Raw genomic sequence first — 13,887 nt, 5'->3', positions numbered from 1 at the left:
CTCTTTGTTGTCGTTATGGAAACTTGGCATTATGTCTCTCTCAGAACTGTTTATCCATCTTGCAAATGTAGTGAGAAGAAAGAGTTTGCACTTGTACTGTGCTTTCTCTCAAAATCAAAATATCCAAAGCATTTCAAAACTAAATATCCTGGAAGTGCAGTCCATAAGACCATAAGACATAGAAGCAGAATTCGGCCATTCGGCCCATCGAGTCTGCTCCGCCATTCGATCATGGTTGATTTATTTTTCCCTCTCCACCCCATTTTCCTGCCTTCTCCCCACAACCTTTGACACCCTTACTAATTAAGAATCTATCAATCTCCACTTTAAATATACCCAATGAATTGGCCTCCACAACCGCCTGTGGCAATGAATTCCACAGATTCACCACCCTCTGGCTAAAAAAATTCCTCCTCCACCCTGTTCTAAAGGAATGTCCTTTTATTCTGAGGCTGTGCCCTGTGGTCCTAGACTCTCCCTCTACTGGAAACATCCTCTCCACGTCCATTCTATCCAGGCCTTTCAATATTCTCTAGGTTTCAATGAGATTCCACCCCCTCGCCCCCCTCCCTGCAACCCCCCCCCCACCTCCCGTCCTAAATTCCAGTGAGTACAGGCCCAGAGCCATTAAACACTCCTCATATGTTAACCCTTTTATCCCTGGGATCATTTTCATAAACCTCCTCTGGACCCTCTCCAACGCCAGCACATCTCTCCTTAGATATAGGGCCCAAATTTGCTCACAATACTTCAAATGTGGTCTGACCAACACCTTATGAAGCCTCAGCATTACATTCTTGCTTCTATATTCTAGTCCTCTTGAAACAAATGCCAACATTGCATTTGCCTTCCTTACTACTGAATCAACCTGCAAGTTAACCTTTAGGGAATCCCGCACTAGGACTCCCAAGTCCCTTTGCACCTCTGAGTTCTGAATTCTCTGCCCATTTATAAAATAGTCTACACCTTTATTCCTTCTACCAAAGTGCATGACCATACACTTCCCTACACTGCATTCTATCTGCCACTTCTTTGCCCATTCTCCCAAACTGTCCAAGTCCTTCTGGAGACTCCCTGCTTCCTCAACACTACCTGCCCTTCCACCTATGTTTGTATCATCCACAAACTTGGCCACAAAGCTATCAATTCCGTCATTAATCCTTGAGTTAAATACTCAAATGTGGAGTCTACTCTTCATTTATGTTTTGATTATTTGTCAGTTAGCCAGAGGCAAAATTTCATAACGAAGCCATGGAACCATACCAATTGAGAATCTCAATACTGGTCTGAGAAGCAATGACTGATTAAACTTTCAACTGATATCTTGCCAGGCCTGGTTGAATTAAACAGAAACCAGAGAAGCACAGAACATATGTTGTGCAATTCATTCTCCTAGAGGTACAAACATAAACTTGGGAAAAAGCACAGAAATAATGCATTCCTATCACATACTGTACACTGCACATGGACACTATTTCACTACCTTTTGTAATCAGGCTCCCTTTTAAAATGTGTCAGTTGGCTCAATGGAAAGTTAACATGGGTATTAGAAAATTACAGCGTGAAGAGAAAATATAGATGAAGTTAAGGTGCCCTAGAGTTTTGAGGTCCTTGGGAAAAATCAAGGCAGAACAAGAAGGAATGTAATAAATCTCATTTTAATATAGAGAAGAATCAGAAATGAGAGAGGGTGCAGCAAGACAAATTTGCAGCTCACAGCAGCAAGGGAAAAGATTTCGAGTAGAAGCATACAATGGAACATACAAAACAAGCACACAGTGGAAATGTGCCTTCTGCGACGAAGAAATGATGCCATTCGTTCTGTAGACACCTGTCCATGAAGTTTTTGTGGGCATTTGAGGAGAAATTTGGTGTTTTGCTGTCATCAAGCATGTGATCCTGATGGCACCCTCCAAACTTTGCTTCAACAACATTGAGTAGATCATATAGCAATGAGATCTTCAACTAGTCAAAAGTAAAGCAGGAAGTATAAAGTAGATTTAAAATGGAGAGAGAGAGAGAGAGAGAGAGAGAGAGAGAGAGAGAGAGAGAGAGAGAGAGAGAGAGTGAGAGCAAGAGAGTGAGAGCAAGAGAGAGAGAATCACATCTCAGATGTAGTGTGCAGTCGTGGATATTTAGAAGGGAAGTGCTGGCCAAGCCTAATTTCATGCCATTGCCTGAAATGTGGTTCTATTGTAATATGGACTATCTTGGAATCCATTTCCAGACTTCTATGTTTTACAATTTAATAATGGTGAGTATTATCAGCTGTATTGTTATTCCTAAAACAAAAATCACTAAGCCATTTTTTAACATAGACAAGATACAGCAGATGTTGTAAATCTTATTACAACAGAAAATGCTGTAAATGCTCAGTACTTCAGACAACATGAAAGGAGCATGGAAAGAACAGAGGAAGTTAAACATGCTTTTCTCTTTTCACAGATGCTGCTTGACCTTCTGAAGATTTCCATCCTTTTTTTGTTTTAATTCTAGCACATTCTTTATTCATCTCAACTCTCATATATTCTTATTGCACCATGCGTTCAAGTTACTGAACTAACACATCACTGAATGTCTTCAAGAGTAGATATTAACAGACATGCTTGGAGTGCTTTCCAGCAATAGCTATACATTTTGGGGACAGGAAACATAGTGTTCCCTGATCACCCTACTCGCTCCTCCAGCAGGTTATTCTAGTGGACCCGGCTCCTTTACCCTTGGCAACATTTGTCAGATGACTAACTAAAAAGAGGGATGCCTCATCTAATGAAAAGGCATTTTCTTTCCAGAAGATTCAGATTCTGATATCATTCTGTTCAGAGTTCAAGAATGGTCCAGTCTTGATTTGTTCTCAAACAAGGTGCATATATTTCAAAGCATTCCAGTCACAATGATAAACCTGTCAGTGACCCTCCATTCTGAATATCACTTAGAATAATCAGGGGGATCAATGTCCATCCACCTGCTCTACATCCATTTATCCAGCACAGACCAGGTTGGATGTTCGAACCCATCCCGCCTCCCCTCTTTTGTCCACCTATCACTGCTCTGCTTTTCCCTGCAATATATTGGGCTTTCCCTTTTCCTACCTTCAGTCCTGAAGAAGGGTCCTGACCCAAAATGTTGACTGACTGCTTTTCTCCACAGATGCTGCTTGGCCTGTTGAGTTCCTCCAGCATCATCGTGTTTTTCATCCTTCTGTGAACAGATTTGTCTTCAAGCTGGAGATTCATTTGATGTCCCACAATGGAACTACCATGTTAAGTAGTTTGGATTGAGAATATATCCAGCATTCATGAACAGCTGTGGGCCATTAGCAACAACAAAACTGAACAGCACCACAATCAGTACTTACATTGCCTAGCATCTCATAGGCAAGTAAGGCAAAGTACTTAGCAACTTTTTATACAATGCTTTAAAGTGATGGATGTTGATTCAATAGTAACTTTCAAAAGAAAATTGAAGGAGAGAAAAATATTCATACCAATAGAGAAATATCAGGATCTGGCTCTGAGTGGATGGCTCTTCTGAAGAGCTGAGACTGGCATGATGGGGTGAATTCCCTCCTTTCTTGCTGTAATGTTTCAGGCTTACAGCTCTGAATCATTAAAGGCTGTGGAAGAGCATGTCAGGGGCAGCACGGGGTCTATCTGAAAATAATGCCAGGTGCCATGCAAGGTAAATAGCTCCAGCAGTCTGCTGTAAACAGAGCTAAGTAATGTCATCATCAGCACAGCAGGTCAATGGTCTACAACACTGCCATATCAAGACCTAAATGATGGTGGATACTTAAGCAACTAGCAGGAAAAGGTGACTCTATGAGCATCACCATCCTCAAAGGGAGCAGAGTCCATCACGTGATGCAAAAGACAAGGCTGAAAAGTTTGTAACAGTCTTCAGCCAGAAGCGCTATATAGATGATTAATTCCATCCTTCTTTTCAAGTCACCACCATCAGGTTGTCTCAGTCAATTTGACTGATATACCTGACATCAGGAAATGGCTGAGTGCATCAGCACAGCGAGGGTCACTGTTGCTGGCCATGTTACTGATAAGTCCCCTGTAGTCCAGAAACAGCTGCACCATTAGCCAAGCTGTTCTCACACAGCTACAATAATGGCATTAATCTGGCAATTTAGCCTGGGTATGGCCTGTGTACCAAAACAGGACAACTCAAATTGGACACTGGTTTTACTGCTTTGTGCTTCTCAAGTTAAACTACGAAGAATGGAACATTAGAGACTGTAGTCAGACTCTTCAACATACTACAAATTCAAATTGATGACAGCTGACTTGCACCATCATTGTACCTTTGCTTCATGTTCCTCAATACTCTCAACTAGCAATAATCTGTATACTGTGTGTTAACATTTTATTTCCAGAGGAAAGGGGTGGCCAGAAAAGAATAATTCTGAGATTTATGTCACTGTTGTGGGGGGAGAATTTGTTTCCTGATTTTGTTTCCATAACGGTCCAACATGGCCTGCTTAAAAATCATGTTCCCTTTTCCCAGTTCACAACAAAGAAAATACCTTCTCTATATTTACTCACAACTTTCTAAATACCTGCAGTCTTTCCACTGAAAATGATTGCACTGGCATCGAAGTAACAGAAGCAAACTAATGTCCAAAACCCCCGAATTAGATCAGAGGTTGTTGCAAGACTTTTCCATGTAAACAAATGTCTTGAATTTTGGATTTTATTTCAAGTAATACTATGCTTTTATAAATCAAAGATAATACAATGTTAATAACCACAAACACAGGAGAGGGCCTATTATGTAAAATGTTCTAAATGTGGAAAACTTGTTAGGGAACAAGCTTGGCCGTGGGTCATATGTGGTGTGTGTGAAAACATTGGGAACAATATTTATGTGGGGTCACTGATCATGAAGGATTGGGATGAAAGTGAGCAAAATTAGAAAAAGGATTGGCTGGACTGTTAGGCCACAAATCTTGATACCTTCAGGGGAAATGGAGTTTAAAACAGAATGAAGTTTGTTAGGCTCCATTAGTTTAACAGAAGTGTTATCCTCTCATTAAACTGGGAAGCTATTTTTATTACCCAAGACACTCGGTGAACTTAGCTGGAATTATCACTTGTATGCTGGCAGTTACAAGTGCACCACGCAATTTCAATGATTAATAGAGGTACCCAGCTCAGCATGTGAAGAATCTTTGATGACGTCAGAGAAGTGTTTCTTTCCCCCACCTAAATGCTCAATGCACTATTAGAAGGTTGGAAAGTCAAAGAAACTTGATTCAAGGGAACAAGATGGAGGGAAGTGATAAGTCAGTATATCGAAATTGCTGATGTTTGAGAGAGCTCAGAATGACACCAGCGAGATGTGGCCAAGTGTTATGGATGTTTCATGCCTCATTCAGATGTTATTATAAAAATAATTATTATAAAAAGAACTAATTTTTTTAAGAACAATAGAAAGAAGTAAAGGTTGTTCATTGGAAATAGCGTCAAATGAAAAGTTACAGAAAGCCACCAGTGTACTTAAACACTAACTTCTATTTAGAGCATTTTTAACATGTGTCAACACATAACATGCTGTAAAAAATCAATTAAAATCTATAGGTGAAGGGAATTTAAAGGTGGGCAATAAGTGGACCAGATTGTATGAGCATAATTTGATTCCTATGTTTTAATGTTTCCATTATAAGGTTTATTTGTATTTTACAGTGTAGGCTTGCCATACTGCAACTGTATGCTCTCAACAGGATGGGCACTGCAATAACTCTGCTGGCAGGAGGCTGCAATTACTTTGTGAGATGCTTACTGGAGCATTTTCACATTATAAGTATTAATGGAAGTTTTATAGTGGAAATTTTTGACAGCAAGGGGGTGCAAAGACATAGTCTTAAAATATTTCTTGCTGATCCCACACAGCATTTCTCATGATTTAAAAAAATACAACACAGCTATGGGAAAGATAAGCGACAGAAGCTATTTTTCAAAATAACACATTAAAATAATTTCTGTGCTATTCCATTTAGGAAAATGAAAGCACCACTGGGCAATTTAACAAAGTACAACAGAATCAGATATTAAAATCAGATTTCTGAACGGTCCTTGAACACTACCTCATTATTCCTTTTTTGCACTATTTATTTATTCTTGTAACTTACAGTAATTTTTTTGTCTTTATGTCGTGCACTGTACCGCTGCCGCAAAATAACAAATTTCATGACATATGTCAATGATAATATACCTGATTCTGATTCTGAAATGCCAACCTGGCTGTGACTATTAAAATCAGTGGATTTTGGTACAACAAAAAGCAACATAAAAGGGTCCATTTATTAATGAAGAAAGTACCACAAGTAGAGTTAATTATATGAAAATAAGTTTGAGGATTTTTATTATTTTAAAAGCCAGTAGTAGGAGCATTTTTGTAAGAAGTATCATAACATGAATTTGATATTTCTTATCTGTGGAATGTGTTTGAGAAATGAACCATGTTTAGGCTGCTGAGAGTGAAGGTCATGGTTATGGTTAGCAGTGTGGCCTCAGATTCCTTCTGTGTGATGTAGCAGAGAAAAAAGCTTTCTACTCCACTGACCAATGATTTCTCCTAAATGCACAAACCTTTAAATAAAAATTTTTGCATAGTATTGATTCCCATTCTACTGTCGCCTTTCTAGTTTCCCGTGAAAGATCGATATATATTTACATCCTATTGTTTGGTAGTTGAGTGTGGGTTAAGATGCTGGTGTTGATGATCAGGATGGTGGTTTGTGGGTGGGTCATTGGGGCTTGAAGTAGGGGACAGATGTATGCAGGGAGCAGTTTCATCAAAAATTGTCTGGCACTTGACAATATAGCTACTCTCCTACTGGTCCAGATTTCCTTTGGCCACCCACAATTTCAGCATTCCCTGGAGGACAAACATCTTATAACGAAGGAACAGCTTAGTCATCATTATATAAAATACTTTTTTCAAAACTCAAAATAGAAGAGAATATTGCTTTGTTTTCAACAGCAATTAGAGGTTGAAATGAAATTAACTTTAAAAATGAGAAGACATTTAATTTTGTGACTTAAACAGTAAAGAAACTGAATCTCAAAGGGCAGTAGAACTGGCTTCAACATTATATCTCTGGACTGGAATGGTGACGGGCGATAATCAACTGTCATTCCCACTTCTGATTAGTGGCTCTTTCATTAAGAATTCTTTCTGATAAAGTTAAATAGCCTCCTTATAATTATTAAGCAAGTTTACAGGAAGCATGCTTGTTTTGCTAGATTAGGAAAGGGTGGATGTATAGTCATAGCACAGATCAAATCCGCATCTTTAGGTGGAGGAGGGGGATAGATGCAAGTTGGCAAAATAAAATTTGGGAGGATAATTTGATGGAAATGGAGATATTATGTTCCTTGTTAATACAACATTATTTTCTAGAACAACTTCTAAAAAATGAGTCCTGATAATATCCCCATCTTCAATGTAAAATATTTAGGAATAAGATTTAAGTACTTTTCATGTCAGATGTGTAAGGAAAATCAGTGGAGGTTGACGATGATATTGAGAGGCTTCAAAGAAAGTTTGTATATCTTATTCTCTCCCCTTAAATGACAAAGCTGAATGTCACTTTTAGTTGGGTGGAATAATGGACAGATCAGATCACTGCCTGAAGACTGGATGCTATGTTGTGTGCAATCACCAAATTATAAATTTCATTAAAAATTAATGATTTTCTGAAGATTGAGAAGTGATGTATAAGATTTATATGGCTCTGCAATTAATGAATAATTATGACTTTTTTATTTCCACAGGCTGGGTCCTTTCAATTGCTATTTATATACAGGTCTTTAAGTCATTTCTGTATGGGAATCAGTATTTCAAGGAGTAAAAGCAATAACTTTCCTGTTTGTGATCCATACTGTAAAATATGTATTAAATTTACAGAATGATTTTATACAGCATTACCAGTGTTTGATTGTTGATTACAGGGATCTTATTTAAAAGAAGAACATTCTAAAAGAAGAAAATCTCATTAAAAGGAGAGGTGGAAAGATAATGAATAGGATGAAAACTGTTAAGCAGAAGGTGCTATGTTTAACGTAAACAAGTCACCAAGTCTAGATAGGATGCATCCTAAATTGCTTACTGATGTGAAAATGAAAGTTGTAAAAGGGCTAACCATAATTATCTAATCCTCCCTGGATAAAGGGGAAGTGCCTGAGGAGTCAAAAATGGTAAATGTAGAACCTTTGCTCAAAAAGAGCTGTACAGGACATGCCAGACAATCAAAGCAGTTTAACTTCAGTTGTGGAAACTTCTAGAAACAATAATCAGGAGAAACAGTAATAGGCACCTGAAGATAGTTGATAAAGGAATGTTAGCACAGATTTATTAAAGGCAAATGATGTTTGACTAACCTGATTGAACTTTTTGATTTGAGAAAGCTGATAAAGGGAGTTCAGTAGATGTCACCTAATGAATTTTCAGAACTATTTGATAAAATTTCATGTAAAACATTAGTTAGAAAAATTGAGCACACAGAATTAAAGAGCCAAGTATCACATGGAACTTGAAATGGATGGTCACAGTCTTTTTCGCATGGTAGGGGAATCCAAAACTAGAGGTTTAAGGTGAGAGGGGAAAGATTTAAAAGGGACATGAGTGGCCAGTTTCTCCACACATAGGGTGGTGAGTATACAGAATGAACTTCAGTTTGAAGTATGCTAGTCAATGATGGGACCACTGCCTTTTTGGTATATATTAGTGATGTAGATGTGAGTTTGTCTGGTAACATTTCCAAATTTGTGGATGATACAAAGCTTGTGCATTTGCCAGACAGCACAAGAAGACAGAAATGGCAAGTGAACTTTAATACAGAGAAGTGTGAAGTGAAGCACCTTGGCAGAAAGAAAGAGAGCCAATGTAGAATAAATGTAACAGTCCTAAAGGATGTGCAGCAACAGAGGTATCTGAGGGTGTACATGTGAAATCTTTGGAAGTGCAAGAGCCCAAGAGCCCATGAAGAGAGAAAGTGGTAAAGTGCATAGGACTCAGGGATTCATATATGGATCCATGCTGTGAAGTGCAGGGAAGCTACATTGAACTGGTGCAAAATGTTGGTGAGGCTACAACTGGAGTTTTCCTATTTTAGTTGCCAAACTTTTAGAAAATTGTGAAAGTTCTGGAGGAGGCACACGAAAGGTTTATGCAAACCTTTGATGGGGTTCTTCAGCTACAAGATTTTGCTGGCAAAACTGTGATTGTTCTCCTCAGAAGAAAGGAAATTTGATTGGATCTTGACCAGTTTTGATAGGGTTAGCAGAGAGAAATTGTTCATATTAGCATATGGTTTAAGGTCCAAGAGACATAGACATAAATTGTTGGATAAAAGATATGAAGGGAATATGAGGAAAAACCTTTATATTTTTTGCAGAATGAAGTTACGATACAGAATTCACTGCCTGTAAGGGTGTTGGAAAAAGCCAATCAGTGCCTTCAAAAGGGAACTGGATAGACTCTTGAGAGGGTATAATTTGCAGGGCTATGGAGAAAAGAGCAAGAGAATGGGATTGATGGGATTCATCTAACGTGAGCCAACTTAGACTCTAAGGGCAAAATAGCCCATTTCTGTGCTGTGGCTATTCTATAATATCATAATTCTTTCCTTAAAGGGAAATCAACTCATAGCCACAAACCAGGAAGTTCCACCATCTAAATCAGTCTTTCGTCCACCCCACACAAACCTCCTCTTGGAAAACATCAGCTGAAACATGAAATTCTCTTCTCACTGATATAGTGGTAGCATGTAGGAGGTTAGCATCACGAGCATACAATTCATGGAGATTTGTGGGCCCAGAGGACAGCACTGTAGTGTATTATAATTGTCCCTGGAATGGCTGGAAGGTTCATATTGTCAAAGTGGATGATCTTCATAAAATGTATCCAAAATCACTTCCTGGATCAGAGGGTTTGTTCTGTCAACCCACAACCAGGGAGAGACAACAGGGAGAAAATGGTCATATGGTAAAACATACTATATGGTGGTGCAAAAAGGCTGTTACTTATGCAAAATTATTGCTTTTGTCATTCATAACTTGCATTTATCAAACTAGTATTAAATGTTGAAAACCAAAAAAAAAGTGCAGATGATGGAAGTGTGAAGTGAGAGAATCTCTCCACAGCATGCTGCCTGACATGCTGAATATTTCCAATACTTTCTGTTTTTAGTTTAGGACTAGATGTCCTTGAGTATTTCATTCACCAGTAAACAGATTCCTGAATTATCAATTCTGAGTACCAGTGATGATAGGCTAACTGGTCCACCATTTCTTTCCCTTCCCTTCTGATAAGGTGTGTTATAATCTTGTTCAATACCACAATCTGCTTAGTTTTTAATCTTCCTTCTGGCTTCCTTCCAGGGACTGTGATGAGTTTAGCTACTTCCTTACAAATCCTACAGTATCTAAAAAATGCTTCAACATACTTTTATAAACACACCTGTGCTGTCATTTTCACCATGATTTATGAAGAAATGAAGGCTCCATGCCTTTCTCTTTCACAACTAATTCCATCTCATCGAGTGGAGATTAATTATTTTATATTTAATATGCTTGAGGTTTTAACATACCCATTAGCATTTTTCACATTCCCTTTCATTTCTTTCTGTTTTTCACTTCTACACACTTTTTACATCCTTTATGAATTTCTTACAAAATATAGTTGCAAATATAATTGCAAAATATAGTTGTATTACTTTAACCCAAATTCAATTGTTTATCTCACCATTAGTTCATAAAAATCTATCCTCTGATTAACATTCTTATCATAGATAAATAACTATTTGTACTTTATACTCTCATATTTAAACATTCCCAAAACTGAATTTTATATCTTTCCATTCTAAAGCCATTACTCCTGATTCTTCATTATCCTATTGACAAATTAAGCCTAACAGTTCTTCCAATTTTTCTCTTACTTCCAAATTTGTTATTAGCCTCATTAATTTCACAGAGCTGATTCCTTCCTTGTTGCAATGAAAACGCATTGAACCACGAAGCAATATTGGATGCATTTGATGAAACTGAATCCACTTTGACAACATGAACTGGTTGATTCCAGTCCTCCTTGGAACAAGTGAAATTGTGTGATAGCACTGCCCTCTTGTTCCTACAGCTCTGTAAATTGTATGCTGCTTTCTCTCCTCATTCTGTCCCCATAATTTAATGTTCTGTAAATACTGAGAACCGTGATATTTCCTTTCCTATTACCCATCTTTATTTATATTGATTTCTTTTAAAGCCTTAGAATGTTCTTACTTTCAAGTACTGTGACAATCTCTTGTGTTAACACACCCTTTTTACCTTTCCTTTTGTTCCTGAAAATGTGAGGTACAATGAGTTCCAGTAAAATGGAACCCTTTATAGTTATTAATATTTTGATCTCTGCCTTTGTGTTTAGGATATTCTATGTACTTATATAAAGATTCAATCCTCTCTCTACTTTTTTGGGAATATAATCTTGAATTGCACTTCCTTCTGATTTACAGTGCCTTTATTAATTTTTAGTCTTCTCTTTCCTGCCCTATAATGAGTTCCAACATTCTGCAACCGCATCCCTACTGAATCTACCTCCTCATTCCCCAGTCTGATTATCATAGGGCTCCCGTGAAGATCCAGGGTCCTCCAATTCTAGGTGGTGCTCCATTGCCTGGAGTGGCTAATGTCCTAAAATCTGGGATCCATCTCTAAATCTATCTGGCTCTTTATCTTTTATTGCTCCTTTAAGAAACTCCTTATAACCTTGTTTTTTCAGCAAGATATTAGACATTCACCCTAATAATTCTTAATGTGGGTTGGTGTTCAGTTTTCTTTGATATTATACCTGTGAAGGGCCTGGGGTGTGTTAATATGGATTATATGAATATTAGTAGTTGCTGTTACCATATTTGTCTTTTTCCTTCGTTGTCATTGGTACTGATTCCTATTATCAGTTCAATACTTCAAGGGAGCCAAGTCCCTGCTTCTTTTCTCCTTTTATAACTCTAATTCCCATTTCATTTCCTTCACCTATTCATTCAGCCTCATTGTAGACTCCATTTAGTTACTTAGAAGTGACTGAGCCTTAAGCTCAGAGATTTTGACCAAGTGTAGAGTTGGATGCACTTTCCGCATGTGGACATACTGGACATACAAACCCCCAAGCAACCTGAACAATCTATCATCTTGGCAGATACTTCAGACCTTATGGTGACTTACACAGATCAAAACAGAAAACCTATCAGTGTACGTTAAAAATAGAAATGATCAATTCAATACGCAAGGGACACTATAAATTGAAAAGACCACACAGAGCAGGACACAATGAAAGATTTCTCTGATGCATTCTGCAACAGATTCTGCACACTACTCAATGAAAATCAAGAGCAGGAGGCCAATCTGATAAATCGCAAGGGAAAAAGTTGCTGCCAGTATCACTTAAAAAATGAAAGCACACCAAGCCTAGGTTTAACTGTCTTGAAGAGAACTATGACTTGTTGCTGAGCCATGCATGAGGAAAAAGTCATTATTAATGAGATGTCAGCCAAGAAGAGTTACACAGATGGACAAAGTAAAATTGTTAGATCAATAAGTGGAGACAAATCTATTATGATTTGTTGCTGATTGAAAAGACCTAATGAGACCCAGTATTGCTCAATAGCTAGGTATAAATTAGTGGTGTCATGGGGCAGAAGAAAAAGAGAATCATTGTGATTGGATAATTGAGACAGGAGTTACTGATAAAAAAAGAAAATATTTGCAATTGTTAGATGGGAATGGGAAAGATATTGAGAGTTGCTGGATAAGCTATGATGTGAAGTGAGGATATAATATCTAAGGTAAAAGTATTGATGGTAATCGGCACGGATACCTCCAGCACAAAGCAGGGAAGAAGCAAAGGATCAGAGGAGGAAAGAAGGAGAGAAAGAGAAACAAAATTCTGCATTTAAAAAACATTTTTAAATGGTAAGTAAAATTCCAGTCAGCTTCCACGACATACAAAGTATAGCAGTTTTGCACTTCACAGACATAGTAAATGGGGATTTAAAAGTACAGGATTGGAAATTTGGCTGACTAAAGGTTGACATTTAATGAATTTCTTTGGGGATATTTCATAGCTTGACTTTCAATTTCATTGTTTTGTACTGAGTGTTAGCTTCTACCTCATGCCTTTAGTAATGCCAACTAATACTAGGTCATGTCCAAAATAACCAAGTTTAGAAATTACGATACTGATTATGAGGGTTTTTTTAAACTCTGGCATCATTGACATTTTTAGAAAATACGTACACACAGAACTGGTTCCACATTTTCAAGGCATTTGCACACTGTACACATTTTACTTGTACCAAATCTTGCGCTCACATTCACTATTACTACTTAATTTTCCTACAACACACACTCAATTTTCTTGTTTAACTTAACTTCTCAATTTAGATTGTGATCAGTTTTCTTCTCCTTTTTGTCAGATTCATACCTTTTGTCTGACTGCATGCCTTGGTTTTGTTGGCTGTTGCTGGTCTGTAGATCGGGAATATTTGCAAAGTCATCCTGTTCTGTCAAACCCATAACCAGGGAAAGGACCACCATCCGGCCTTCACTGAAGAAACCCATTCAAAGGAATAGGGCAGGGAGAGAAAGGTAGGTAAGACAGAAAGATTCCAATATACAACAGGTAGAGGTAAAACTCTGGTCTGGACACAACTGTATCAAAGGGGATTAGTCTGGAATTAGGATTGCAATGTAGATGGACGATATGGGGAACAGGAGTTGGAGATAAGTGTGCATGCCATGAAAATAGGAGGTTGAAGGAATGTGTACCTCCCTTTTAGATTCAGTAAAAAAGGAACTGTCATAATAGTGCATTTTAAGACGC

General features: G+C 37.9%; 1 protein-coding gene across 6 annotated transcripts in view; it reads right to left on the bottom strand.

Moving 5' to 3' along the window:
* The window catches only part of syt7a (synaptotagmin VIIa), a 452,949-nt gene that overhangs the window by 66,826 nt on the left and 372,236 nt on the right, over positions 1-13,887 (bottom strand). For 4 of the 6 annotated variants that reach the window (XM_052029168.1, XM_052029170.1, XM_052029171.1 and 1 more), the window contains one exon: positions 13,489-13,611. The exons of the other annotated variants lie outside the window; for them this stretch is intronic. In XM_052029168.1, coding sequence (XP_051885128.1) covers positions 13,489-13,611 — 123 coding nt within the window. The remainder of the gene's footprint in view (positions 1-13,488; positions 13,612-13,887) is intronic. 6 annotated transcript variants of the gene reach the window in all.

The sequence above is a fragment of the Pristis pectinata genome, chromosome 14 (genome assembly GCF_009764475.1).
Source record: "Pristis pectinata isolate sPriPec2 chromosome 14, sPriPec2.1.pri, whole genome shotgun sequence".
NCBI lineage: Eukaryota > Metazoa > Chordata > Chondrichthyes > Rhinopristiformes > Pristidae > Pristis > Pristis pectinata.
Note: the sequence above shows the minus strand (reverse complement) of the source record. Positions and strands in the feature narration are given on the sequence as shown.